The 25,650-nt window shown below is 39.1% G+C and overlaps 1 protein-coding gene across 1 annotated transcript; it reads right to left on the bottom strand.

Moving 5' to 3' along the window:
• On the bottom strand, positions 1-25,222 carry LOC130084340 (zinc finger MYM-type protein 4-like). Its single transcript, XM_056249706.1, has 26 exons — positions 24,923-25,222; positions 24,773-24,825; positions 24,503-24,667; positions 23,570-23,642; positions 23,233-23,452; positions 22,154-22,283; positions 15,775-15,990; positions 15,543-15,693; positions 15,342-15,457; positions 15,021-15,245; positions 11,541-11,691; positions 10,237-10,412; positions 9,964-10,129; positions 9,729-9,869; positions 9,121-9,158; positions 8,721-8,865; positions 8,527-8,633; positions 7,838-8,009; positions 7,410-7,616; positions 6,387-6,490; positions 2,887-3,040; positions 2,491-2,642; positions 2,291-2,405; positions 1,968-2,207; positions 1,757-1,883; positions 1-855 (listed from the first exon to the last, which is right to left on the bottom strand). The coding sequence occupies exons 1-26, from the start codon at positions 25,218-25,220 to the stop codon at positions 639-641; spliced, it is 4,059 nt and encodes a 1,352-aa protein (XP_056105681.1). The 5' UTR covers positions 25,221-25,222; the 3' UTR covers positions 1-638.
• Positions 25,223-25,650: the final 428 nt, after the last annotated feature.

Genomic DNA, 25,650 nt, shown 5'->3' on the forward strand with positions numbered 1-25,650 from the left:
TTTCTGTGGAAAAGGCAAGCATGTCATTCTTTATTTGAAATGTCAACTTTGTGAAGATACACCTTGAAAGCTAGTATGTTGAAACATTAAACGAGAGATTGTTTTATTGTATTTTTTTATCCAAAGAAATACAGTGTTGCCCATTGTACAGGAATTAATAAACCCTGGAATGGCAAGGTTGCAAAAAGAATGAAAACCCTCATTCATTTTTACAATGAACAAAGGGTAGATACACCAGCCACTGTTTTTAATGCCTGTTGTACAAAGATGCTGTCAATGTTATTAGTGTTTCATAATACAGAGAATGGGAAGTAATCCCTTTGAAGATCACTTGTGTATAATGTGGCACTGTATAAAATTCAGCATTGTCCTCTAAATGTAACCCATACAACCAAAAAAAAAGAAAAGAAAGAAAAACTGTACAGCCTCGTAACTACTATAACATGGAAAATACAATGACAAAACACTTCCTTTCCAGTCCTTGGAATCACTATCAATATCCTTACGCCAATTCAATGGCATTCAGGTTGTCATCTTTGTAGAATTACACAGAGCCATCTAGGAGAAACGTTTCCCCGAGACACCCCCTTCACTCTGCAATTTTGATGTGCGCTTATGGCGTGAGTCTCAGTTCAGCGTCACGGTCTGAAGTCCGTGTCGCTGTCTGAATCCGTCCCGGTGGGTGTTTTGTCCGTCTCGAGGTGCAGCTCTCTGACAGTAAGGATGCGTATGAGCATGCTGTCCAGAATCTCATCACTCAGCGAGGTGGTCGAGAACCACATGGGACTGCTGGGTACACAGGAACGCTCAGGGCTCAGGTAGAACTGGGTCGTGCACTGCCTCACACTGGGTGAGCTGGAAGAAAAATACGAGTGTATCATAGGGCAGCAACGATATTGCCTTATTTTTATTGCATTTACTTTTTTAGAAAGTTCAAAAGAACAGCATTTATCTGAAATAAAAATATTTTGTAACATTAAACCGTTCAAAAGTTTGGGGTCAGTAAGAATGATTTTTTTTTTTTCATCAAAAGTGACAGTGATGACATTTGTAGTAAAGAGAATTTCAGGGCTTGACAAATGTTTTGCTCAACAATCACTGTGGCTATAGTGGTTTTCCAAAGTTACTATACACCCAGCATTTTCACTGGCCACAATTTCAACATCGATAGCATGGGGAAAAACCACCATATAGTTATTTTTAATATCTCAATTTGGCAGCAGGTATATTATGCTGCAGTCACTTTAAGACCTGATGCACTGATCCATTATACTGTTTCACATGCGTTTTCTTTTTCAACCTTTTACGTTCACTTAAAACATAACTGTTTACGTGAATACTCGCCAAGACCGGCGTTTTGTCATTATTTTGTGTGTATTTGACTGTTTAAGCACATTAAGCAGCGAAAGAGAACTCAATTTAGGACTGAGATATCTGTCTGTGCACAAAAAGTGCAGCTGGCATCATGTATCTATTCTGGGAAAATTTAGTATTGGAAGCGTTTCAGACATTTCAGTATTGATATGTATTGAATTTTTTTTATTTTTTGATAACACTACATTGCACTTAGTTTATTTCAGGTGCATTTTAAAAGACTACAATTGAAAAATTTATATTTATATATGCCAATTCAACCCACCAAAGGAGTGACTGTTACATGCCACCGCTGAAATCCACCCGCATTTGGAGGGTGTTAATGTCAAGCCCTGTGTGTGTATGTATATATATATATATTTCACATTTCAAACAAACATACCATTTTGAGATATAGAATTCATACAGCCTGACAGGACAGCGGAGAGGATTGTCTGAATTTTCCTTTATCTCATATATAGTGTCATTGTCATCATCCTCTTCCTTTCTTTTCTTTGCAGGGACGCCATCTACATTGAGCAAAAACAAATGATACACACAACAAGAACACAAAACACACAATCAGGCTACGATGGTTATGACTGACCACTGACCAGAGCTCGTCTCATCTTTGGGGGGATAGAAACGCAAACAGGCCACTTTGGTGCTGCCCTTGCTTCGAGAGCAGCGGACGATGTGGCCGAAAGAGAGGCGACGGTGCTGCTCCACTGTCTTGTAGTTGAAGAACTTAGTGAAGAAATAGAGCAACGTGTTGAGCAGCACGCCGGGTGAAAACGCTCCCAGCTGCTTACAGTCCCACAGATACTCCTCCTCCACACGAGAATGAACGTAACCTGCACAAACACACACACACACAGGCGTTTGTAGCACAACAGAGAAACAAGCCAGTCTCGTGTCAGTTTCTGAAAATACTCACCAGTGGGCAAAATAGTTGGTTTCCATCCTTTAAGTAAGTTGGTCATTTCATGGCAGAATTTGGTGTAGAAGAGATCCGAGAAGATGTTCTCCATCCGATTGTTCTCAAACAGGAACTGTAAACATAATCGACGAGAGCCAATTAAACTAAATACAACATGACTGAATGTGTTGAGTTTGTGTGATTTCTTCTCGTTTCACCTGCTGGATGCCCAAGCAGAGGTAAAAGACGCTGTCAGGGCTGTACTTCTCTCCGTTGGGTCGACGGACTTCAGAGATGAACTTGCAGAGGCCGTAGCTCAGTTCAGCCGTGCAACACTTCAACAGGTCCTCCTTTATTGTCATAGTACGCGCTGTGGAATATTGAAGGACGTGTTTGATGCTTCAATGGCATGTTGAAGATTGTGTGGCTTAACTAGTAAAGCATGATGCAAGCAATGGTAAAGTTTATGGTTCAATCCCTCTGAATGCATATAGTCAAATAAATATATATATAACTTGTGAAACACGTTAAGCCACTTTTATGAATAATTGTTTTAAATTGTGGAACTTTCTTTTGGGGATAATATGTTGGGTATAAAGCAAACTGAGACCTACAGCCAAATTTGGCAGTCTCCATGTTGGGTTGGGCGTTCCTCCAGCGCACCCAGTCTCTCCAGGCATTGACTGCATACTCATGTTGCAGTTTGGAGAGGCTTGAGAAGTTGTCTAGAGCTGGTTTGGCTGGAACTACTGCTGCACTCTTGCGGCCCTACACACACCAATAAAACAATAATCAAACATGTAATCAGTGATGGTAATAAATAAAAGTATTATAAAAGTTAAACACTTAACCACAAATTTCATGTTATCTGTCCAATGTATTGAATTAAAGAGTATATTTTGCACATCAACTGAGTAGCACTATTTTACAGCCCTATTCCTCATGTACATACTAAATACTTTTTACAGTAATTATAATAACCGAGCAATAACTACGCACTAATCCTGAACCTATCGCTACCCCTAGCCTTTGTTATTCAAAACATTAGTAGGTAACAATAAGAACCAATAAGGTTCATTAGTTAACATTATTTAACTACCTTAGTTAACATGAACTAAGAATGAACAATACTTCTACAGCATTTCTTAGTCTTAGTTAATACTAATTTGAAAATTTACTAATACGTTAAAATCAAATGTTGTATTGTTAACATTAGTTACTGCACTGTGAACTAAAATGAACAATCAATGAACAGCTGGATTTTTATTAACTACCGTTAATAAATACTGTAACAAATGTCTTGCTCATTGCTAGTTCATGTAAGTTAATACATAAACTAATGTTAACTAATGAACCTTATTGTAAAGTGTTACCCATTAGTATAACCCTGCATTATCACTAGACTTCAAGTGCACCAGAAAAATCATGTGCAAATTAGCAGAACATCAAGAAGGCCAAACCTTATAAACTTCAAAGTTGACAAGATAAAAAGAACTGACTAAGCTCCTCAGAAGGTAGGTCTGAAAACGGATTTTAAAGCAATCACATGACGGTCTAGTTTCATAAAACTGGCTTCAGCTTTGTTTTTGACCAATTCGTCAGTCACATGCAATTTTTACATTTAAAAATATTATACACCAAGTTTGAGCTTACGCATCACATTATTAGTAATAGTAACAGTTTAAATATCTAAAGAGTTCCAAACGAAAGACAAAACCAGGTTTTCAAATTTAGCACTCAAATCTATTAAATTTACATTTTTAGATGTTGTCTACTGCTGTTGTATCGCAACATAGCCTGTCGCATCAGCGTTTCTTGGCGACCGCGAGAACTCATTGACCCCGTCCTTGATGCATTTTTGGTCACTAGGTCATGCGAGGGAACCTCTGGATCTTAATGAAGAAGCTTTGTAGGTTCACTGGCAATGCAAATATGCCCCTCGCACCATCCCAGTTTGTATTGGAGGTCCACTCTTTAGCGATTCAGCCACTTCTGACTCCTCAAAGAGAAGATCCAGCTGCACCCTCGAGGGAGGACGGAACATGAGATCGGGGTGGCAATGTGGCGTTGTTTGCCGACTTAGGGTAACACCGTCCTCACTCGTACAGTCTGCCGCTGGGGTGCGTGAACCATCAAGCCGAGTCCTCAACTTCCGTGTCGTCACACGTGCCTCTCCCAGCTGCAGCACAACAGCCCTGTGGGCCTCCACGAGCCCCTTGTGAGTGCTTCTCAAATCCGCTAGAGCTGCCTTGGCGTCGTCATATCCCTGCTCGCAGCTCCCTCTTCAGCCCTGCAATCACGACGTCCCGCCTCAGTTGCGGAGTCAAGCACCTCAACCAATTCTGTTCTTGATGTCCAGCGCTTGAGACTTGACGATTTGACAACTCCACAGATACGAATGTGCATGACGATGAAACAGCCTTAGTAGAGCAGGAGAAATGGGGCCGTCAATCGCGATTGACATTTCCTTGTGAACGCAAAAGGGTATTCGGTTTCTTTTTACGGAATGACAAGTTCTAGAAGTAAGTAATGTGCTTAAACAGTAAGTAATGTTTAAGCACCCCACACTTTACGGATTTAAAGTGCCCTTATTGGCCCAGTCTGTTGTGATTGGTTAGTCTCGCGTAGCCAGACCTTCAGACTGACGGCTGAAGGTCTGGAATTCATAGCACCTTTATTTGGCCAAGGCCCGCCCATAAGGCCGTTTGACCGACATGTCAAACAACCAATTACAGTTCGTTTCGTTCAGCGTCACGTTTCGGGGCGTGGAAATGTCCCCACAACAACAGACCGGCGTGCAACAAGTCAGTCAGCATAGAAAATCAAAGAAGGAGAAGAAAACTTCAAGAGTCTATGCCGTGAACCTCGCATACTTTTGAGAATCCTACGTTTAGCTGATCTTGATAAATGCTCATTGTCACTCATGTACACACAACAGTTTTTCTTCCGCAATCACACGTCTGCACTTTGTTTCCTGGCGGACCGAAAATAAACGCGACACTCGCGCCCCCCCGGAAATCCGTTAAAATTCAACCAATCAGATGACGACTTCGACATTCCTGAAGTGTTTCCAGTTAAGTGTACCATATGCATCAGACGTTTAGCCAACGTTCCGTGGGCGTGACGTCTGAGGCTGAGACTAGTGATTGGTCTACCGCTAACAGTGTGTCAGAAACTAAACGGCCATTAATATTAAATAATTAAATATCTGAATATCAGCTGCAGAGGCTTTATTTGAATAGTAATGTATACTTATTTATTGTAACCATTTTTGTTTTGTTTTGTTTTTTAAAGAAAAGAAAATCACTTTTTTTTTTTAAATGCTTTGGACGCAACGTTGTTAACATTCCAAAATCTTTTAAGCAGCTGTAGTTCATCCAGATATTAATACTATGAGATAATTCGCTCAATTCGCAATAAGCTTCTCATTCCATGCATCCTTTGACAGCAACAGAACAAGTGCCATATTAGGGGCTTTCAAACCGGAGGAACCTTTTCATAGTTCCAAGAACTATTGGTGGAAGTACCCGGATTTTGGTGGGTTCGCACCGCAGGTTCTAGGAGCGATTTAAGTTCTAGGATCTCCTATTGGAGGAACTAATGTAGCTCCTACTTCACAGCACTCTAGGAACTACCAGTGACGTTAGTGTACGCTGTTTGGGCGAACGCACGCGAAACACCAGCACCCGCCATTTTTAAGAAAGCTGTGTAAACCCAGATTATAGCCTATATATGTACTCCACAAACTAACTCCACGAACATGGAAAGGAGAAAATCCAACGCAACTTAAGGGGACCAAGCAAACATGATTATGTATTTCTGCTCAGCTAGCAACACTGGACATCAACCACACGCCATACGTTAATACCCTTTCATATACTGTCTACTTTCTATAACAGTTCTATCTAATACCGTATTAGACAGAACTGTTAGACAGATCATTAACTAATGAACACAGAGAATGCGAGCACAAAATGCTCTCAAAATATTGCAGTAGAAACTGATTTGTCACCCACCTCAGTATGATAAAATAAATGTTATTCTGTATTGCTATAGTTAGTGTTTGAACGTTTTGGTGAAACGTTGAGAATAATTCAACAGTAGCTGTTTTTACCCGTTTCTTCTGAGGGAGGCCATCACGTCCTCTCTTGCGATATTTGCGTTTGCCAGAATCTGTCGCCACCTTTTGTGTTTGCCCTCTGAAAAGTTCAATGCTCTCTGAAACGTGAAAGGATCAAGATTAGTGCTGTCAATGGATTACATTTTTTTTATTGCACATCTTTCTGTAATTAAAAGAGATTGATCGCACCGAACATTAACGTTTTTAATATATTTTTATATTGTAATAATTTCACATTTAATCTCCAAATTAATGTAGAAACAAAGACAGTAGGTCTATATTTTAAATATTTGATTTAAGAGGTAGAAAATTTACAGAAATTGAATAAAGTTATCAAACCCTTCACAGTCTTCACTGCATAAATAAGTTAAATATAGATGAATCCTTATTAAAACTTCAAAAGTTATTCAGTCAAGAGCAGTTAGTGATTCTGTCTTTGTCTTCTGTTCTTTGAAGACATCACAGCAGCAGGTTTGTTAGGCTGCTGTCACTAAGACGCGCGGACTGACACGCATCCGATATCCTCTTACGATCATTTAGCCCTTTATTTAATTGATTTAATACTGCTTACGAGGATACTCAACAAAGTGGGTATTTTGGCATAATGGTTTTTCTTTTGTCCATTTCAAGTGCTTAAGAACTCAATGTGGCCGGCGCGCTGTCTGAAGGCCCGGGTATATTTTCAATGTTCCACTCCATCTTACGCACAGTTGAGCAAGTGAGCCTTTCAAAAGTATACTCCTTTGGCTGTGTGGTTAGAAAGACATGTTCGGGGTGTATGCACTATTTAGTAGACTTTGTTTTCAAGCGTGCAAGTCACTTGCACATGTGCTATTGTACGTGTACAGTCCACACGATCACAACATTTTCTTAATGCAATGACACGAAAAACAAATAAATAAATGGATAAATAAATAGCATGCGTTAACGACAGCCCTAATAAAGATACATGAAACATGAATGGAAAATAAACAACTTGGATTGTGCGTTTCAACTTTAGTCCTCGGTAGCTCTTACCGACTGGGTAATCCGCCTCCAGGTCCATCTGTGGCTCTTCTACTGAGGTAGAGACAGGGGTCAATGTGGCAGATCTGGATGGAGGAGGTCTTTCAGGCTCTGGGGGTTGATCCCATGTCTGAGCAGAAGACACTGAGTCCTCCTCCCAACTCAGATTGTTGGAAAGGGCTTCCAGATCAAGGTCCTCCATTATATTTTCAGCCTGATCTGAATAACAAAACAAAAGGCTAGTGAACAAAAAGAAAACAAGCAAACAAATTTGCTTTTCGGAAAGAGGGGCTTCATATAAACAGGAACTAAACAGAGCGTTACTGACAGACTGGGAAGTGAGGAGCTGCAACAATGTAAGAAAAGTGAAAAATAAGGTGGTTTTTGAACATTCAAGCATAAAAAAAACATTAAAAACCATCAAATTGTCCCTAATTTACCAGCAGATGTGATGCATTTCTCCCTCTCTGTATCCTCAGCCACCATCTCCGCCATCATGATGAGGTCGGCCTCCAAAGGGTCATCTGGGATCTTCTCTTTGATTTCCTGAATGGTCTTCACAATGCGCTCAGCGCTGTCCAGAGTCGTGGGGAAGAACAAGGGCACTGGAACCTGCATGAACAGACAGAGACACATGATGATTCAAGTATAAACTAAGGGTGTAATCAGGAGTGGGATATAGGTCAGTATATAGGTTGCCTTCAAATTTAATCTATGATATGCAATTTACTTTAATTATAATAGTTTAGGTTTCAGTTTGTCTAGTTTTCACTATTATCTTTAGTATTTTCCCCCCTAAAGTTTTTGGTTTCAGATTTTTTTAAATAATGAGCGAACCAGAACAATAATAAAAAATAAAAAATGTTATGAGCAAACCAGAACCATAATAAAAAACAACAACAATGTTCTCAGTAGTCTAGTGATATTTTAGTCATAATACTAGTGTAAGTTTATTTGACATTTTGAGTGATAAACATTTATTTAGTTTAGAGTGCTATGTTAGTTTTTTTGTTTTATTTCAGTTAACAAAATAAATCAACATATTGATTCTGGTAGCAAAGTTAGTTTCAAAACTCAAAGATGAAGATAAGGAAAGGGAATAACGAGGGAATAACCGGAATATACTCACCGGTAGCGGTAACCCCACAGACTTTGGAGTGTATTGTGTGTAGAGATTCATGGGAACCGGAACATAGATTGGCACCGGCACAGGAATCACTATCACAGAAGGTCCATCTAGAAGACAACCGACATGCACAACATGTGAGTGTCAGCACATGCAATGCCCACTATAAACATGTCTGCAACAGTGCTTCCTAGTACCTGTTTGTGTGTTCATGTCGCAGACATTGGGTTTACAGGATGTGCCTTTGTTCTGACAAAAGGGTTTACAGAGTAGGGCCTTGTTCTTCAGGATTCGGGGTGGTGGAGCAGAAGCCTTTACACTGTCTGTCTGTGTGCTGGCCGCCTGGGATAAACACAGAGAACGACTGATCAGTGTTTGATTTTTATACACATTTCAAGAGGAACATCAGCTTTTATTTAGATTTTATTGACATGACCAATCACAGTGCTGATTGCCTACACAATTCTAGAACAAATAATAGCCCCTAACCATACCCTATACCTTAACATGAGACATTAGCTGTCGGGTGGGATTGGCACTGAACTGGTTGAGGGGGGGTAGGGGGGGCACAGTCTATTGATATTGTGAAAAACTCACATTTCCAGAACTTTTTGCAGTAGCAGCTGGAATAGAGCCTGAGGAAGCAAAAAGGTTATTGTGAGAAATAAGACAGAAAATAGTTGAATAGTTGCTTATTTGCTAAAAACAAACAAACAAACAAGGGAATTTCATGCCATAAATATCCAATGCAAATAAGTATGTAACTGGCAATGTGTTTGGCACCAATATTACAATTCTTACAGAGATAGATAATCCGATAAGTATTTTAATGTTATAAAAAAAAGAGACTAAAAATAGACATTTACAATACTACAAGTTAATTTAGCCATTGCAACATTACAGTATTGAAAATGTATATTCTTTTTAAAATTGGCTAAAGGTTACATTTAACAGTGTTATTAAAATATTAGAGCTATTTAATTAAATGACTGCAAGATGAAAAAAAATCAGGGGAATGTGCATGCACAATAAAATATCCAATTTGCATGACTTAATTTAAATTGCTAATTTAATAAAAATAAATCGATATATTTATAATTTACTAATAAAGTAAATAAATATTACTGATAAATTAACATCTCTAATGTCGACCGATAACCATTAAGGTATTGATATACTGTGCATAGGATAGTGAGGATAGTCACCTTGGATAGTAACACACGGCTGTCCATTGGATGCACTTGAGAGTGATATAACATTGGCAATGACCGGTGCGGCCTCTTTAGTGATCAGTGATGTGCGATTAACTGTAGCTTGAGGGGCTGGAGACGCCGCTGGGCTTGTCCCTGAAGAAACCAATCATCAAAAGATAAGATACAAACATCAAAAGAGAACCCACAGAGGGGAAAAAAATCCACAAATATCTACAGGCAGACATACCTTGTGTGGGCAGAGGTTTGCTTGCAGGTCTGACTGGCCCAGTGATGCCCTGCAGACTGCAAAAGAACATCAAGCATTGCAAGCTGCAGAAATGCTTAATCTCACCCAGCCATTTCACGGTCTCTTTCATCTTCTTGGCCTGCCTGCACATGGAGCACTTTATTTCCTGTCAGAAATGTACTCGCTGTTAGTTGACAGCCACAACCACGGCATAATGTCTTAAGTGTAATGTTGCAGTTCTCAAGAATAATAATAAAAGAGATCAAATATTACCTTACGCATTAATAAGGTATGTTGTTGTAAGCATACGCTCCCACAGAACTCCTGCTCTACTTTATCAAAAACTTCAGTGACTACAGTCTGAGAGGAGCCACTACAGTAGAAGCAGTTGCGACAGTGTTTCTTCCCCCAGCGCTTGACCAGGTCATGCTTATAAAGTAACTTGCATCCTGTACAGAGATGAACGAAAAATTAATTGTAACGTCACATTAGATTACACAACTTGGTATTAAGACATGCATGTAGAGGTCTTCACAGTGCACCCGAGACCCGTCGACCCGGGACACGTACGGGTTCGGGTCTATATTTTAAATGATCAGCCGGGTCGGGTCCGAATCTATTACTTCGGGTCCCGGGTCTGTTTAACATTGTGTGTAATACATTGGTAATATTCAAATCAGCAACAAAATCTGAGGTGAACTGTCACATAAATGTTTTCTACTTTGCTCAAATTGCGTTAAAAAACATATTTTAGGTTGATCCATCCAGCAAGCGCATGTGCAGTCTCAAGCGCGTCATGTTTCTATGGCAACCAGAGCTTCCGCCAAACCACGCTTTACATTTTCACCCATTTTTATAATAATATAAATGAACCGTCTTGTTTAATCTTAAAGTTTTGGTGGTCAGATTCAGACTCAATGCAGAGCACAGATATGATAGCAAATAAATAACGTCAGCGGCAATGGCACTGAACGAGCAATCGTTATTATAGTTCAAAAGGGCAAACAGTTAAAGTTATTATGCGAGTTAACTCGAGTCAGAATGTACATGTGCAAAGTTGCATTTGTCATCCATCACTGTGACATCAAGTGGACTTTTAAAGCTGAAATAATGAGTGGATAAAGCTTGGAATAACATGGATAGAACTTTCTTGTCGGTGGATTGTAATGCATCACAGTCAGTCAGGTAACGTTACAAGGAAGTGAGACGACGGCTACTAAAATTAGGTAAGACAAAAAGTTTTATTTTTCGCAACTTGTGTGAAATAATATGTGACAATCGGGTCCAGTCGGGTTTGTGTCTTCCCGCCGGATTCTGGTCCAGTTTTTAAATAATAGACGGGTGGGTCCAGGTCGGGTCCGGGCAGTACATTTATGGCATTTCTCGGATCTGCACGGGTCTGGGTCCAACTTTTGGAATAATAGACGGGTCCGGGTCGGTTCGGTGTAGCACATTACGGGTCTCTTCCGGTTCAGGCATGAATTTTTGGACCCGTGAAGACCTCTACATGCATGTACGAATCAAAAAGAAAACAAATGGTATGCAAATTATATCTTAGTTTTGCTCTTGGCACATACCCTCACTGCAGAAACAGCGGTCAATCTTGTTTATCCTTTTCACCTCCTTAACAACTTTATCGATCTTGCAGTACTCGCAGCGAGCCATGACGTTGTTGATCTGTTTGAACTCCTCAACACAAGCAGTACTGCAGAAAGCGTACATTTTCCTCTGAAAGGTCAGGAAAGCATGCAACATATTAGGTTTATGGTCACTGTCGAGTAGCAATAATACAGAAACACAAACTACTGATCAGATTGTTAACTATACACTTTACAATGCAAATGTAAATAGGAATGCATGATATGTCAGCAGTCATATCAGTTTCAGCCAATAAATGAGACTCTAGATTGTGACCTGATAAATGGCCAGTACATCAGTTATTGACTGGGCTTCTTCGTTTAGGGGTTACACTTAGCTTCCTCCTGGTCAAAAAAGACCGAAGCCTTAATTGTACTTTTTCCCCCCGAGGAAAACCAATGAAATATATTTTTGTTCAATAATATTTTTTTTATATTATTTAGAATTTTTAAAGGAGCTGTATGTAAGATTGTGGCCAAAACTGGTACTGCAATCACTTTCAAATTACTGTAGAGCGGTGTATCCCCTCCCCCTCCTCCCTGACTCGAGGTTGCCAGATAGGCTGCAGGATCCAGCAGGAATTTATCTGACACGTTTGTAGCTGCAGCTGTGGTAACTAGAGCAGAGCTGGCAACCCGGATGCCGCAACACTACTGACTTCGTGATTGGTAGATCGGTGGAGAGCGGAGCATCAGACCAAAACACAACATGACAACATCAACATCAGTTGAGGGCTGCAACTTCACTTTTTAAATGACAATATCCTGGCCGGACTACTGTTGTCAGTGATATAAGTATTTGAAATGAACATGATTTCTTAATGTCTAGTGACAAATCAGGGCCATTTTATGATTAATTGAAATACATTTCTTACATACGGCTCCTTTAAAGATTTTTTTTATACTTTGCATTAATTATATAATTTTCATGAGCTATTTTTTCCATTAGAATTAATATATATTAGTGCTGGGCAAGTTAACGCGTTATTATCGCGTTAACGCATTTATTAATTAATGGCGACAATTTTTTTATCGCGGGTTAACGCAGTTTTTTTTCTTATTATTATTTTGAAAGTCCGTTGCTCACTGGCTCTGAATACACATAGGCCTACAGTCAAACCATGATCACAGGAGGGGTGGGATGTTGGTCAGCCAGCAAATAACCCACCCAAACAAGCAGTGGAGAGGCTTTGGCAGGTTCTCTCAGGTGAACAGAAAGGGAGACAGCGCTCCGCGAGTGAATGACAGGCGCTCTATGGATAGTAACCATGCAACGGCTTCTGTGCGCTACGCAGCTGTAGCCTTTTTAACTTAAATTAAAATTATACATAACTTTACCTGATAGGCCTGCGTTTAGTTTAGCGGGGATGCTCTGCCATGTGAATTCCCTCCTGTTGATGTCCTGATAACTATTTAGATTCTGGAAACTCACAAACAGCGAGCCAAGGATCAGTCTCTCTTCCAATGATTTGTGCTGCGCGTCGTGTACAAAAAGTTAGACAATTCAACTTCGGCAACGCGCGGGCGCGTGCGTGAGGCGAGCATGACCGCAACAGTTTCACAGGAACGCACCCGCTTCGCTTGTCGCTGCACCTGTGCTCGACCACTTCACCTCACTCTAGGCTGATTTATACTTCTGCGTCGGACCAAACCCGGAGCCTCTACGCTATAGACTACGCGTTGGTTTTCATTTATATATCTGCGTCGTTGTCCGCGTTGACGCGCAATTACACATGCAGAGGGAGAGTGTGAAACACGGGGAGCGGTTCTAGCAATCACAGCGCTTGCGGTACGCGTAGAATTGACGTTACATTTTTGGAGAGATGCACGTCAGGGTACGCGCGCTACACAGCTACGGCGTGAGTTCGACGCAGAAGTATAAATTGGGCTTTACCTCTGTTTAATGTAATCTTACGTGGGAAACCATGGCATGCCATGACCAAACCTAAGCTGCTATCAGAGAAGTAACGTTGGTCGACTTATATCTGTAGTAGTGATCATGACCCTTTGACTAGACTGTTTCTGCTGCTCCCTGATACAAGATACCTGTTCAGAAAAAAAGAAAAAAAGAAAACTGGACTCTTTTTAACAAGCTAGATAAAAGGTAATGCCCTGGCAGTGGCAAATAGCTTTGTTTAAATATTTGATTTGATTACGTTAATGTTTAAGTTGAGATTTACAAGAAATATTTTATTGATACTGTGTAAAGGGAATACTGCTGGTATAAAAGCACCTTATTTGTTTTAAAGTTTTTGCAAACCACATGTTATTGCACTTTTGTAGCAGTACATTTAAATCAAAAGTGCGCAATACACTACTTTAGAATTCATTATTCAATATTGCGCGTAACAATGCGATTAATCGCGATTAAATTTTTTAATCGTTGCCCAGCACTAATATATATATATTTTTCAATAAATGCAACATTTCACAAATGTGCAGGCCTAAAAAAAATCAAATAAGAGCACTATCTAGTGGCTTTAAAAATAAAAATATATAAATGTGTGAAATGTCCCGTAACCGCCTGTAGGCTGCCTATAGCTTCCTATATAAATACATTGAAAGGCTTTTTGATTCCTATTGTTGTTTTAGACATGATTTCTCTATCTTATTCGTTTGTTTTATTTAGATATATATTTAGATATTCTAAAAGACTACTTTTTTAAAAAAAATTTTAGATAAGTATCAGGTTTTGCATTGTGATTACAATCAAACAATAACATTTGGTTAGAAAGGGAACACAATGCAAACAGTTTATCTCTCTCAGTGAGTGTGTGTGCGCGCGTGCATTTGAGCAAGTTTTTTTTTCATTTATTGATTTTATTTTTGCATATTCTAAAAATTTGCTGTTGCAGTCTTGCCAATTTATCTGTGTGTGTGTGTGTGTGTGTGTGTGTGTTTGAGTGCGTGGGGTGTCTTATTTGCACTCTTGATGTTTTAGAGTGTCACCCCTTCATTGCTGTACACTTTTTCTGCACAGTGGCTGATCTGTAGTTTGTACCACCAAAAGTTTTAAAGTTTTCCTATTTTTTCGTATTTCCCATTCATTTCCTATGGTCGGTCATTTTTGACCGGGAGGAAGCGAAGTGTGACTTTTTTTTTTACGACCCTCTAACATATCCGAATCATCTTCTTGATTTTTTGTGTGTTCACATAGGTAATACAACAACAGTCACCAAGTTTCATCCCATTCCAATGAAGTATAAAAATTAAACATTTCAAAACGTAACAGTTTTCGGTCATTTTAGACCGAAGAAGCCCAGAGGGTTAAAATAATAATTGTTGGTATATCTTGAAAAAAAATCTGTGCAAATTGTTGCATGTCATTCCAAGAATTCATTACACCTGTAAAACCATGAACTCCAATTATGTGAAATATTTGGTTAATTAGTTGCAGTCTACAGTAGTGAACAGGAGTACCTTGAACTCCAGCAGTTCTGGTCTGTGGAAGAATGAGTTCAGACACTGAGAGCAGGGGATCTTGGTGACTGTCTGCACCGGACCACTGGGAGCGCTAGTCATTGTTGATGAGCTGGACTCTGATGAAGCAGGTTTGAGAGCAGCAGGTTTTGGGGTAGATGTGGTGTTTGTGGTGGAGGTTATGGAGTTTACCTGGTTGTTAGGTTTTATCTTACTGAAGGAATCCTGAACAAAATCAAAAAAGTTACACATTCAAATATCTCTATTTCATAATGCGTCAATCATAGAAGTAGAGTGATCTGTAAAAGCACTAAACTCTACCTGATATGATACTACGCAGGAAAAGGAGCAGAAGTTCTGGATGGTTCCGTCAGACATGGCTAGATGATACTGAGGAGTTAGTTTCAGCTTGCAGCTGTTGCATTCCACTGGAGCACCTTGTTTGAATGCAAACAAAAAGGACATTTGAGTATACTTCCAAAAGAGAAGACCACTAAGAATGTGAATATGTGGTTGTGTTACCTGAAGAACTGACAGTCTGAACTTTATTTGCTGTAACACAGGAAGCGGAGCAGAAAAGCTCTCGGATTCCGTCTGCGTTCGGACCGTCCACCATTTCTGCAACCGGGCGCATGGTACGACAAATTTTGCAGGAGACAGGCTTCAGACTCTTCTACAAAAGGAAGATCAATTTATTTAATAATGACTTTTAACAAAATAACCAAGCCATATTTAGGTATTCCTTTGCAGTTACCTTTTTGAAGGCTAGGAGGCAGTTTTGTTTGCAGAACTTCATAACACTGCCCTCTATGCGCAGAGACGGACACTGACTGTCTGTGCCATAGCAGTATCCACCACAGTTCACACAGCTGTTCATGTTCAGCTTATTGGAGGAGCGGAACTGGTTGAAGCAGCTGTCGCTGCACAGCTTTTGGATAGAGCCCTTGAAGTTCACTTCATGAGTGTAAGTCTATGAGAAATGCAATTACAACATGCAACCTTTTAAAACTACTGAACTTTATTTTTATATGGATCTTATAAAGCAGCCACAGAAACGGTTACACAATTGTCACAGACAGAAAAAAAACCCCAATATAACATACTTTGTTTTTTTCAAGAGAAATATAAAGTAACAAAAATGCAATTTCAGTCTAACTATTGTTCTAATAGTGTTTTCTAGAGAAATCTAAAGTAACAAAAATGCAAATGTATCAAACAGCCAGTCAGTTATGATACAGATTTGCTTTTCATGAACCTAAAGTAAACTAAACAGTAGTTGCTGTCCTACAATGTCTGAGCAATATGTACAGTGCAAACAAAGCTTGATTTTCTAACAACTAAAAACACAGTGGATTCAGAAAGCATACAAACCCCTTAATTGTTTCATATTTTATGTTGCTGCCTTATGCTAAACGGCTTCAAATATCCCCCCTCCCCCACAACCAGCTCCATAAAGCTTGATGACAAAGCAAAAACAAGACTGAGAACTTTGCACACTGATCAATAATAAAAAACTAAAATAATTAAGGGGTCTGAATATTTCTAAATTATGTATATAAATATAGGCAGATATTGGGGCATAAAACATTGTTCACAAGCCTTTGGATTACTGGATTTTGTAGATCAGAGTCTGTTACAACATGTTGTGAAACCATCTGGTCCATTCATTCAGATAAAACAACACTTTAATTTAACTTTTGTGTGACACTTTGTCCATTCATTCAGATAAAACAACACTTTAATTTAACTTTTGTGTGGCACTTTGTATGATGTGTTTCACATTTGGGGAGATATTCAGATCTGGGGATGCCACAGTAAGGAAACCAAAAGAAATCATGTTAAGAGTAAAAGAAAGAATATATTTTAGTTTGTTTGTAGTTTATTTACAATAGTGTACAATATCATACAGAGACAGACAGAAAGATAAACAGACGGAAGGTCAAAAGCACATTTTCGAGCACACAGTCACAGAGTTTTGTGCCATTCCTGGAAACAGTTCCTGGTCAACTGAAGACACAAGTGCACGTCACATGCCTGGCATTTCCAAGGTGTTTGCTGCTTCTTGCCATGCGCCGCTTTGCAGTGCACACAGATCCGACGTCCAGCAGAGGCGATTTTCCTGGCATCTGAGCTCAGCTGAGCTCCTGGAACAGGCACATGGTCACTACAGCGCTGTTTTCGTGGTGTTTTCAGTGACATATCACAGAGCTCTGCGATAAGTTGCTCCATAAACGCTTTGTGGGTCAAGTTGCCGTATAGCTCTTTGTGCAACGTAAAGGAGTTGGTGGCAGCAATGTCCAATAAGTGTAGAAAGATCTTTCTGTACCACTTCAGGGTTTTGTGCTGTGAGGTGTAGTATTGCAACAGCTGATCGGACAGGTCAACGCCCCCCATGTGTTTGTTGTACGCAATGATGGGTGCGGGACAGGGAAAAGTCTTTAAGCTCCATGCTTCCGGTTCTTTCACCCTCCTCTGCACAGTGTCTCCGTTGTAGGCAGGATGGATAGTGGAACAGACAGACACCTCTCGTGTGTCCATCCACTTCACAAACACAAGCGGTCCATCCCGAATCCACCTAATGGATCCCCTGGTGGACTTTTTGGTCAGTGAATTATCTGCATTCTGTGGGCTGTCCTTCCTGTAGTCTCTGTAGGTCCCACAGGCACCAAACTTCAGGGCTAACAGGTCTTTTAAGAGCTTCGGACTTGTGTAGAAATTGTCCATGTACACATGGTACCCAGATCCAAAATGTTTTTTGTCCAAAAGAGACATAACTGTATCATATGGTAGTCCATGGCCAGTGGCATTGGTATTCTTTCCAGTGTACACAGAAAAGTCCACAGTGTATCCATTCGACGAGTCTGCGAGGACAAACAGCTTGAAGCCCCACTTGGTTGGCTTGGCTTTCATGTACTGTGTCATTCCCGTGTTTGCTTTGCATGCCACCATTCTTTCGTCCACGGCTAAATTTTTTCTAGGATGATAGGTGGTTTTGCATGCAAGACGGATTGTGTCTATGAGGGGTTTGACCCTGAAAAGGCGGTCATACCCATCTGTGCCCTTCTTTCTGTCATTCTCTTTGTCTCCGGCTGGGTGACTCATGTGCATATTCCATGAAATGGTGCGGTATCGGTCCCTTGACATAACTGTGGCGGGAAAAGGCACAGAGAAAAGACTGCCCTGCCGCCAGTAGTCACTGATGGAGCTCAGCTTCACCATGCCCATGTAGAATACCAGCCCAAAGTAGCGGTACATCTCGCAAACGTCGATATCAGTCCACTTGTATTTGCGACCCCTCGCAAGTGACCTGGCGGCCTGAGCGTTAGTGTTGTAGCACAAAGTTGACACAGCGCTTTCAGAGAAAAACAGTTTGAAGAGACTAAGAGGGGAGTACGAGTCAGTCGTACGCAGCTGCGGTCCAGGTTCCCGTGAGGGCAGGAATCTCAGATTCTGTGGAACCAAGTCGACTTCTTTCTCTGTTTTCCATGCCTGATTCGGCAGCCTGATTGTCTTGGCTTTCTTTGCAACCGGCATCAGGTCACTGTCATTCTCACATCTGCAAAAATAAATAAAAATAAAAATAACCTGTGAGCATGCTAATAATAGGATAATAGGATTGATCCCTAATACTGAAAAACACATGCATATATTTATAGCACTTCCGAACATTTACACCTAATTAGGTATTTGTGAACAAGCTTAACTGATAAGGTATTTTCCATTAAATATAGTATAAATAATTATATCATATTTATATTTTAATATACAATGCCATTCAAAAGGTTTGGGGTAGGTAATATGTTTAATGTTTTTGAAAGAAATCTCTAATGCTTACTGAGGCTGAATTTATTAGATTATTATTTATATCAGATTATTGTGAAATATTAAAATGACTGTTCTAAAGTAATACAATAAGAGGTAATTTATTCCTGTGATGCAAAGCTGAATTTACAGCATTAGTCTTTAGTGACACATGATCCTTCAAAAATCATTCTAATATGCCGATTTGCTGCTAAATAATCATTTATTACTATAACAGTTGAAAACGGTTAAAACATTATGGAAACTAATGTTTTTTTTTTTATCTTTGCCCCAAAAAAAGTTCTAAAGAACAAATTCATTTGAAATAGAAATATTTAGTAACGTTATAAAATGTCTTTGAATAACAGTGTTTATTTCTTTAAAAAAACACACCTTAGTGACCCCCAAACCTTTGAACGGCAGTGTATTATAGTGCATGCTTGTTTTAGAAGTCAAGGGCAACATATTTTACTATAATATAAACATTTTACTCAAAATATAACAAACCTTCTTATTTTAGTCTGGCAAACCACCCAACTAGTAAAATATGTACATGCTTCTCTAAAAATAACATGGGTAGCACTTTATTTTACAGTCCTGTTTCACGTGTAGGCTACATACTGTTTATTGCAGTCATTACAATAATAGGGTAATAACTAGAAACTAGTCCCGAACCTACCCCTAAACCTAACCCATGTAGTAACTTATTCAGTACTTTCTTGGTAAGTACACTGAAAGTGCACGTACTGTAAAATAAAGTGCAACCATAAGATGCTACCTAAAGAAAGAATAGACTTACTCTTCAGAACTGAAATCCTCTTCTGGATCAATTCGCTCTTCAAAATGCAACCATTCATCATCAGACTCGTGCTCTTCTTCTGAGGAATAGGTGAGTTCTTCCTCACTGTCCAGGGTCACGACAGGTTCCTCACACGTGCAGTGTGCCATCTTCCAAAAGCGATGAAAAGTGAATGAATCGGATGAAGCTATGCTATTTTTATCACATTGATGGGGGAGCTTTTACCATATTTGTATTGCTCGCCCAGGTCATAACCGAGTGGGAGCGCATAGAACGCGATAAATAGATCAGGCAGATTAACGGTAACGTTTTGCATCTAAGTTAACATCTTCAATAAGAGTCAAATGTTCGCATAAATATTAAATCTTGCGGGAATAAATCGAGGTGGAACGCAGAACGCTGCGTTTTAATGCGCACTCTTTTGTTGACTAACAGCACGTCTCTATTGTGTGACGCCTCACTCACTGGCGCTTCACTGACAGCGGCAACACACAGAGAGAGCGATGGAGCAAAACAGTAGTAGAACTGACGCGCTATATGAAAACGAAACTAGTGAATATTTTTATTTTTTCTTGTCAAAATGATTAACTTGGCTTATTTATTATTTTAGCCGTTCGAATCCTTCGGCAGATGGAGAATAAACAAACGGCAATCTCATTGGCTAGCGCCCACCTATCACGGTCCAAGCCAATCAGCTTGGGCGAACGCAGACAAATGTGATTAATATTCATGAGCCCAGCAGCCAGTCAGACCCAAGAGCGACAGATATTATTCAACCTACATGGATTAATAGATGAAAATGGTTTACATTTTAGCGTGTTTTTAAATTACTATTAACAATCAATCTTTACAGAAACACTGAAGGACCAATAATGAGAAAATTAAAGTGTTTGACACTTGATGCATGTAAACATGTTGTAGGAGACCTCCAAACCAAAATTAGGAACCTTTAAAATAGTATAATGGGGCACTTTAATATGAAAAACGTGCATTCGTATTTTTATTCGTATATGCTTGCCACATTTTAGTTCTAATTATTGAAGTATATCAATCTATAAAATAATGCTTGCCTTACCTAAAAGCTTAGTTATTCTTTCAAATTATATATGAATGCTTTGTTTTAAGTGTTACATTCCTAAATTGAATAAATAAAGAGATAATATAAATATCAATTTAAATAAGGCATCTAAATTAAAATTACATGAGTAAGTGTCAATTTAATTTGCATTACATAATCAGAGAATATTTGTTTTTCGAATCTTTCGATTTTGTAGAGACATCTCTCATGTCACTGCAGCAATTATATGCCGAGTTTCTGAGATCACAGACACCAAAACAGCAGAAAGCACCTTCTGAATGTTTTCTGTATTTTACCAGAGCACTTTTTTGTTGTTGTGAGTGGACACATGAAAGCAGACCCTTTACAGTTTCTTACAGTCTCTCATCTGTTTAACCATTAATAATAGAGTATTTTAAATGGTTGCCATCATTACAAGAAAGAAAAAAGACACTGGAACCTCCAGGTACACTAAACAGTGCCTGCTTAACTTTGAGTCAAATAAGACTGAAATGAAATACCTGTTGCTAAGTCTTCTTGTGTGATGTATTAAAATAATTGCAGCCAGAAAAGATAATGCAACAAAGTTTTTGTCTTGACATTATTTCACAGTACCTTTATCTCATATCATCTGAATTAAAGGCCTGTTCACACCAACACAATTTTAAAAGTCAAAATTAAATGTGATGTGCAATTTGTCGGTTCAGACATTGGTTCAATTTCACCACTGGTATTTATGAACAACAGCAGCACAGATATCTTTCTGAAATATAATAAAAATATGGTTTGTTTTTTAAAATCTATATAGTGTCTTCATGTGTGGCGAGTTGGCTCGTGCGATTTATGTTTAATGCTTTAGAATTTGCGATTTAAGGGAACATGGTGAGCTTCGAGGCGCCCTGGTTTCCAGGGTGCATTGTGGGACTTTTTAGGGAGAGAATGTTTCAGTCCAATCTAAATTTCTTCTGACAGTAGGTGGCACTTTTGGAACAGAAGAAATGGTTACCCCAAAATGGTAAACCTGGTTAGCCAGGTACCAAAAGCACAGCGCAACTTTCCTACTTGTCACAGAGAAAGAAAGTAAAACCAAAATGTACATTTTCAAAGAGCCGATAAGATTTTTGTATTCGCTGTGGTGAGATAGCCAGTTCCAGATTCTTCTTCTTGCCATTTACTGTCGCTTGGCAAAATTGTGAGCGCCTCCAAGTCAATTTTATGTAACATCAGCAGGCTCTGGGCATGTGGCCGAAAGTGCAAATGTGCGATGGAAAAGGGATTAGATCACCTCCGTAAAGAAATGTAAACGCTTGTGTCTGAACACACACAATAACAGCTGTTCGTTTAAATTAAAATGTTTATCACATTGAATATTTGTCTTGGTGTGAACAGGACCTTAGGTGTCAAAAACATGATTAATGTTGCATGCCGAAGAGTCAGTGCTCCAGTGCAGCTGAACAGATAGAGATGGAGACTCACCATTCCTGCCTTCTGACACACACTGCATTTGAACTTTAAAGCGCTGAGGCATTTCTGACTGCAAAACTCCTTCAAAGTCCCTGACATGTCCACCGGGGCATTGACTACATCTTTTGGGTCAAGAATGTCTCTGCACAGAAAGAGAAATGGTAAAAAGTTATATATGCTATATTATTTTAAAAGGTTAAATTATAATATATAACAAAGCAACATGTTATAATAATATTAAAGTGTTCAAGGGAAAGCTCACCCAAAAATAAAATTCTGTCATTTACTCAACCTTGTGTCGTTCTAAACCCGTAAGACACACAATGAAACAAATGAAAATATTTTATTGAAATCTGAGAGATTTCGGTCGCTCCATTGAAAGTCTATTTACACAAAACTCTGATGCTTCAAAACGTTCATAAAGAGATCATAAAAAAACCAAGCTGTTTAATCCAAGTGTTCTGAAGAGACATGACACTTTATATTATAAACAGAACACATTTAATTTAGGCTTTGTTAGATCAGCAAACATAAATAGAAGCTCAACCGTGCCTGCTTGAAGCGCGAGCAAAAAAAACATTTGGTTTGCGTAGTTGAGCTTCCATGACCAAATTTAAATGCTCCATGTATGTTCACTAATCAAAGCAATCAAGACTTGGATTAAACTGCTCAATTGATATGGATTTAATTCATAATAATCTCTTCATGAATGTTTTGATGGATGCAAATTTTGGGTGAATAGACTTTCAATTGAGAGACAGAAACCTCTCAGATTTCATTAAAAATATCTTCATTTGTGTTCCGAAGATGAACAAATGTCTTATGGATTTAGAATGATATGAGGGTGAGTAAATGTCAATTTTCCTTTCTGGGTGAACTAACTAAGTTTTGGTGTGGTAAAAAAAAAAGAAAAGAAAAAAAGGGGGCACAAGACACAATGCCACTTAAGACAGGCCTAGTTCATATTCAAAAACGATGTATTTGAATGCTTTGGAAGTCATTTTTGAATGCAAAAGCATAAACATCAAATGTAATGCAAATGGTATGATCATTTGAAAAAATTAAATGTAAAGGTTTTAATGTATGCATACTTGAGGCAGTGGTAACATTGCTTCTTCTGAGGTATCTTGACCACCATGGTGGAGGTGCTGCAGAGACACTGAGGTGAGCAGTAGAGTTTAGGACAGCCTTTGCGCTGGAACGCCGTCTGTCCCTTTAGCAGGACTTTGTGACATCCTGTGCAGACCACACCAATCGGATTGGCAGGGGCCAGTGGACGAAGGGATAGTGTAGGGCCTAGTGTTGCCTTTGCTGGGTCGACTGTTGGAGTTGCAGTCACATGAAGAGGAATAAGTAAGAAATATAAGATGTGACTTTCACTATTCACCCAGGTAGCAAAATATCAAAATATATTTTTAGAGTTCATACCGATGGATGTGGCATTTCCTCCAACAGAGAACACTGCGCTGATTTTGATAGCATCAGGTGTCTGGTTAAAATCCTGAAAGCAAGAACACAATGGTGTTCAAAACAAATGCATGTTTTTATCGCCTGAAAAATGTCATATGGTTTGACTTGTTGGCTTATTTCATTAATCTCATTGAGATTATTGTGCACCTTACATACCAATCACCTTTCGCTATTTGAATAAGGACATTTTCTTTAGATGACTACATTTTATTTTCTAGTGCAGTAAAGTAGCAAAATATTCAGGAAGGTTGCATTCAATTGATCAAAAGTGACAGTAAAGACGTTGCAAAAAAAAAAAAAACTATTTCAAATAAATGCTGTTCTTTTTAACTTTCTATTAATCAAAGAATCTTGAAATAAAATGCATCACTGTTTTCACAAAAATATTGAGCAGCACAAACTTTTTTCAACATTAGTGATTAGAAACGTTACAATAGCAGCAAATCAGCATATTAGAATGATTTCTGAAGAACCATGTGACACTGAAGACTGGAGTAATTACAATTTAAAATGTTTTCAAATATAAAAAACAATTTTAAATTGTAACATTTCACAACATTACGTTTATTATTGTCTTTTTGATCAAATAAATGCAGCCTTGGTGAGCATACGAGACTTCTTTTAAAAATATTTTAAAAATATGTTGTATGTGTGTATTTAGCCTTTCCCCCCATTTAAATTCAATTAAATTATTAATCACAATTATTCATATTACAATTATGTGTCAGACTAAATCATGACAGGCCTATATATAGGGTGTAACATTTATAGCACAGTAATTACCCACATAAACCCACCCTGTATTCAAATCATATATATATATATAGCTCAACCTTTGTTTCACCTTTACAAAAAAATAAATAAAAGGTGGAAATCCCTGGTGAAACTCACAGCTGCGGTGTCAGGCTCATCTTTAATGTTTCCCACTGGCTGTAGATGTGTCGACGCTTTCTCATACTCCTCATCCATTGGCTCATCCTTCACCTTCACTGGTATGGCGATGGAGGGATGGGCCACTTGAGGTTTCAACTCAGTTTTTACCACTGAAAGTGTTTGCTGGATTTAGATGAAGAGGGTTTTAGTGTAAGGAGCGTACTTCTCCATGGGTTAACAAATAAACTAAATTCAATGGTAAACATAAAATAGTGATATTTTGCTCACCATGGCAGGAGGTTCAGTTTTCTCACTTTTTATGGGTTTAGCCAACAATTTTCCTGTTAAATATAAAAATTGTGTAACATATCAATATAAATAAAAGGTTTGCAACTCATCTCAACAAAACGTTAAAGAAAGCATCTAGATCACACCAACCTGCATCTTCTGGTCGATCTACCTCCATCTTCCCATCCCGATCCTCAGTCTGGTCCAAATCTATTGCCATTTCATTCGTGAAGTCCTCAACTTTAGCAATCACAAGCTCGTGTGAAAACTGTGCCGTGTTCTCTGCGTTGTTCTTGTCTTCGTTCTTCACTAGTTCTGTAGCATCCTTCTGTTCACAGTGTCCCTGTACACAATTTTTTTCTTCACCCTGGTCGGTTGGACTGTCCTTTTCTGGACTGTTTCCTTGGTCCACATCCGGTTGTTGTCTTAAATCCAGATCTTTCTCCATCTCCTCTTGGAGCGTCTCTTCTTCCTCCTGCTCCATCAGGCTGTTTTGAGGGTTTGGCTCATTCACACCTGCTTCAGTGACTTCCAGCTTGCACGACTCCACTGGATCAGGCTTCTCTTCTGCACCAGCTGCATCTCCAGTGAGATGTCCTGTGAAATCCTCACTGGCCATAAGGACACCCGATGCAGACGTAGAGTCCAGGTGTGAAACTGCCTCTGTAGAGTGTGAGGGGCCAGACTTCGCTCCTGAATGTGAGAAATTATTACATTTATCTATATGGCAGAGTTCAACAATAAAGGCCAGGACTATAACGACAACAATAAAGATAGTTGTAAAAATCATTCTAAATTTAAAAGAATAGCAGAGTCCTCACCACGACCACCACGATAACGACACAGAGAAACAATATCGTTGAAATCACTTTCAATGT

The sequence above is a fragment of the Rhinichthys klamathensis genome, unplaced genomic scaffold (assembly GCF_029890125.1).
Source record: "Rhinichthys klamathensis goyatoka isolate OS25496 unplaced genomic scaffold, OSU_Roscu_1.1 h1tg000060l_1, whole genome shotgun sequence".
Taxonomy (NCBI): Eukaryota; Metazoa; Chordata; class Actinopteri; order Cypriniformes; family Leuciscidae; genus Rhinichthys; species Rhinichthys klamathensis.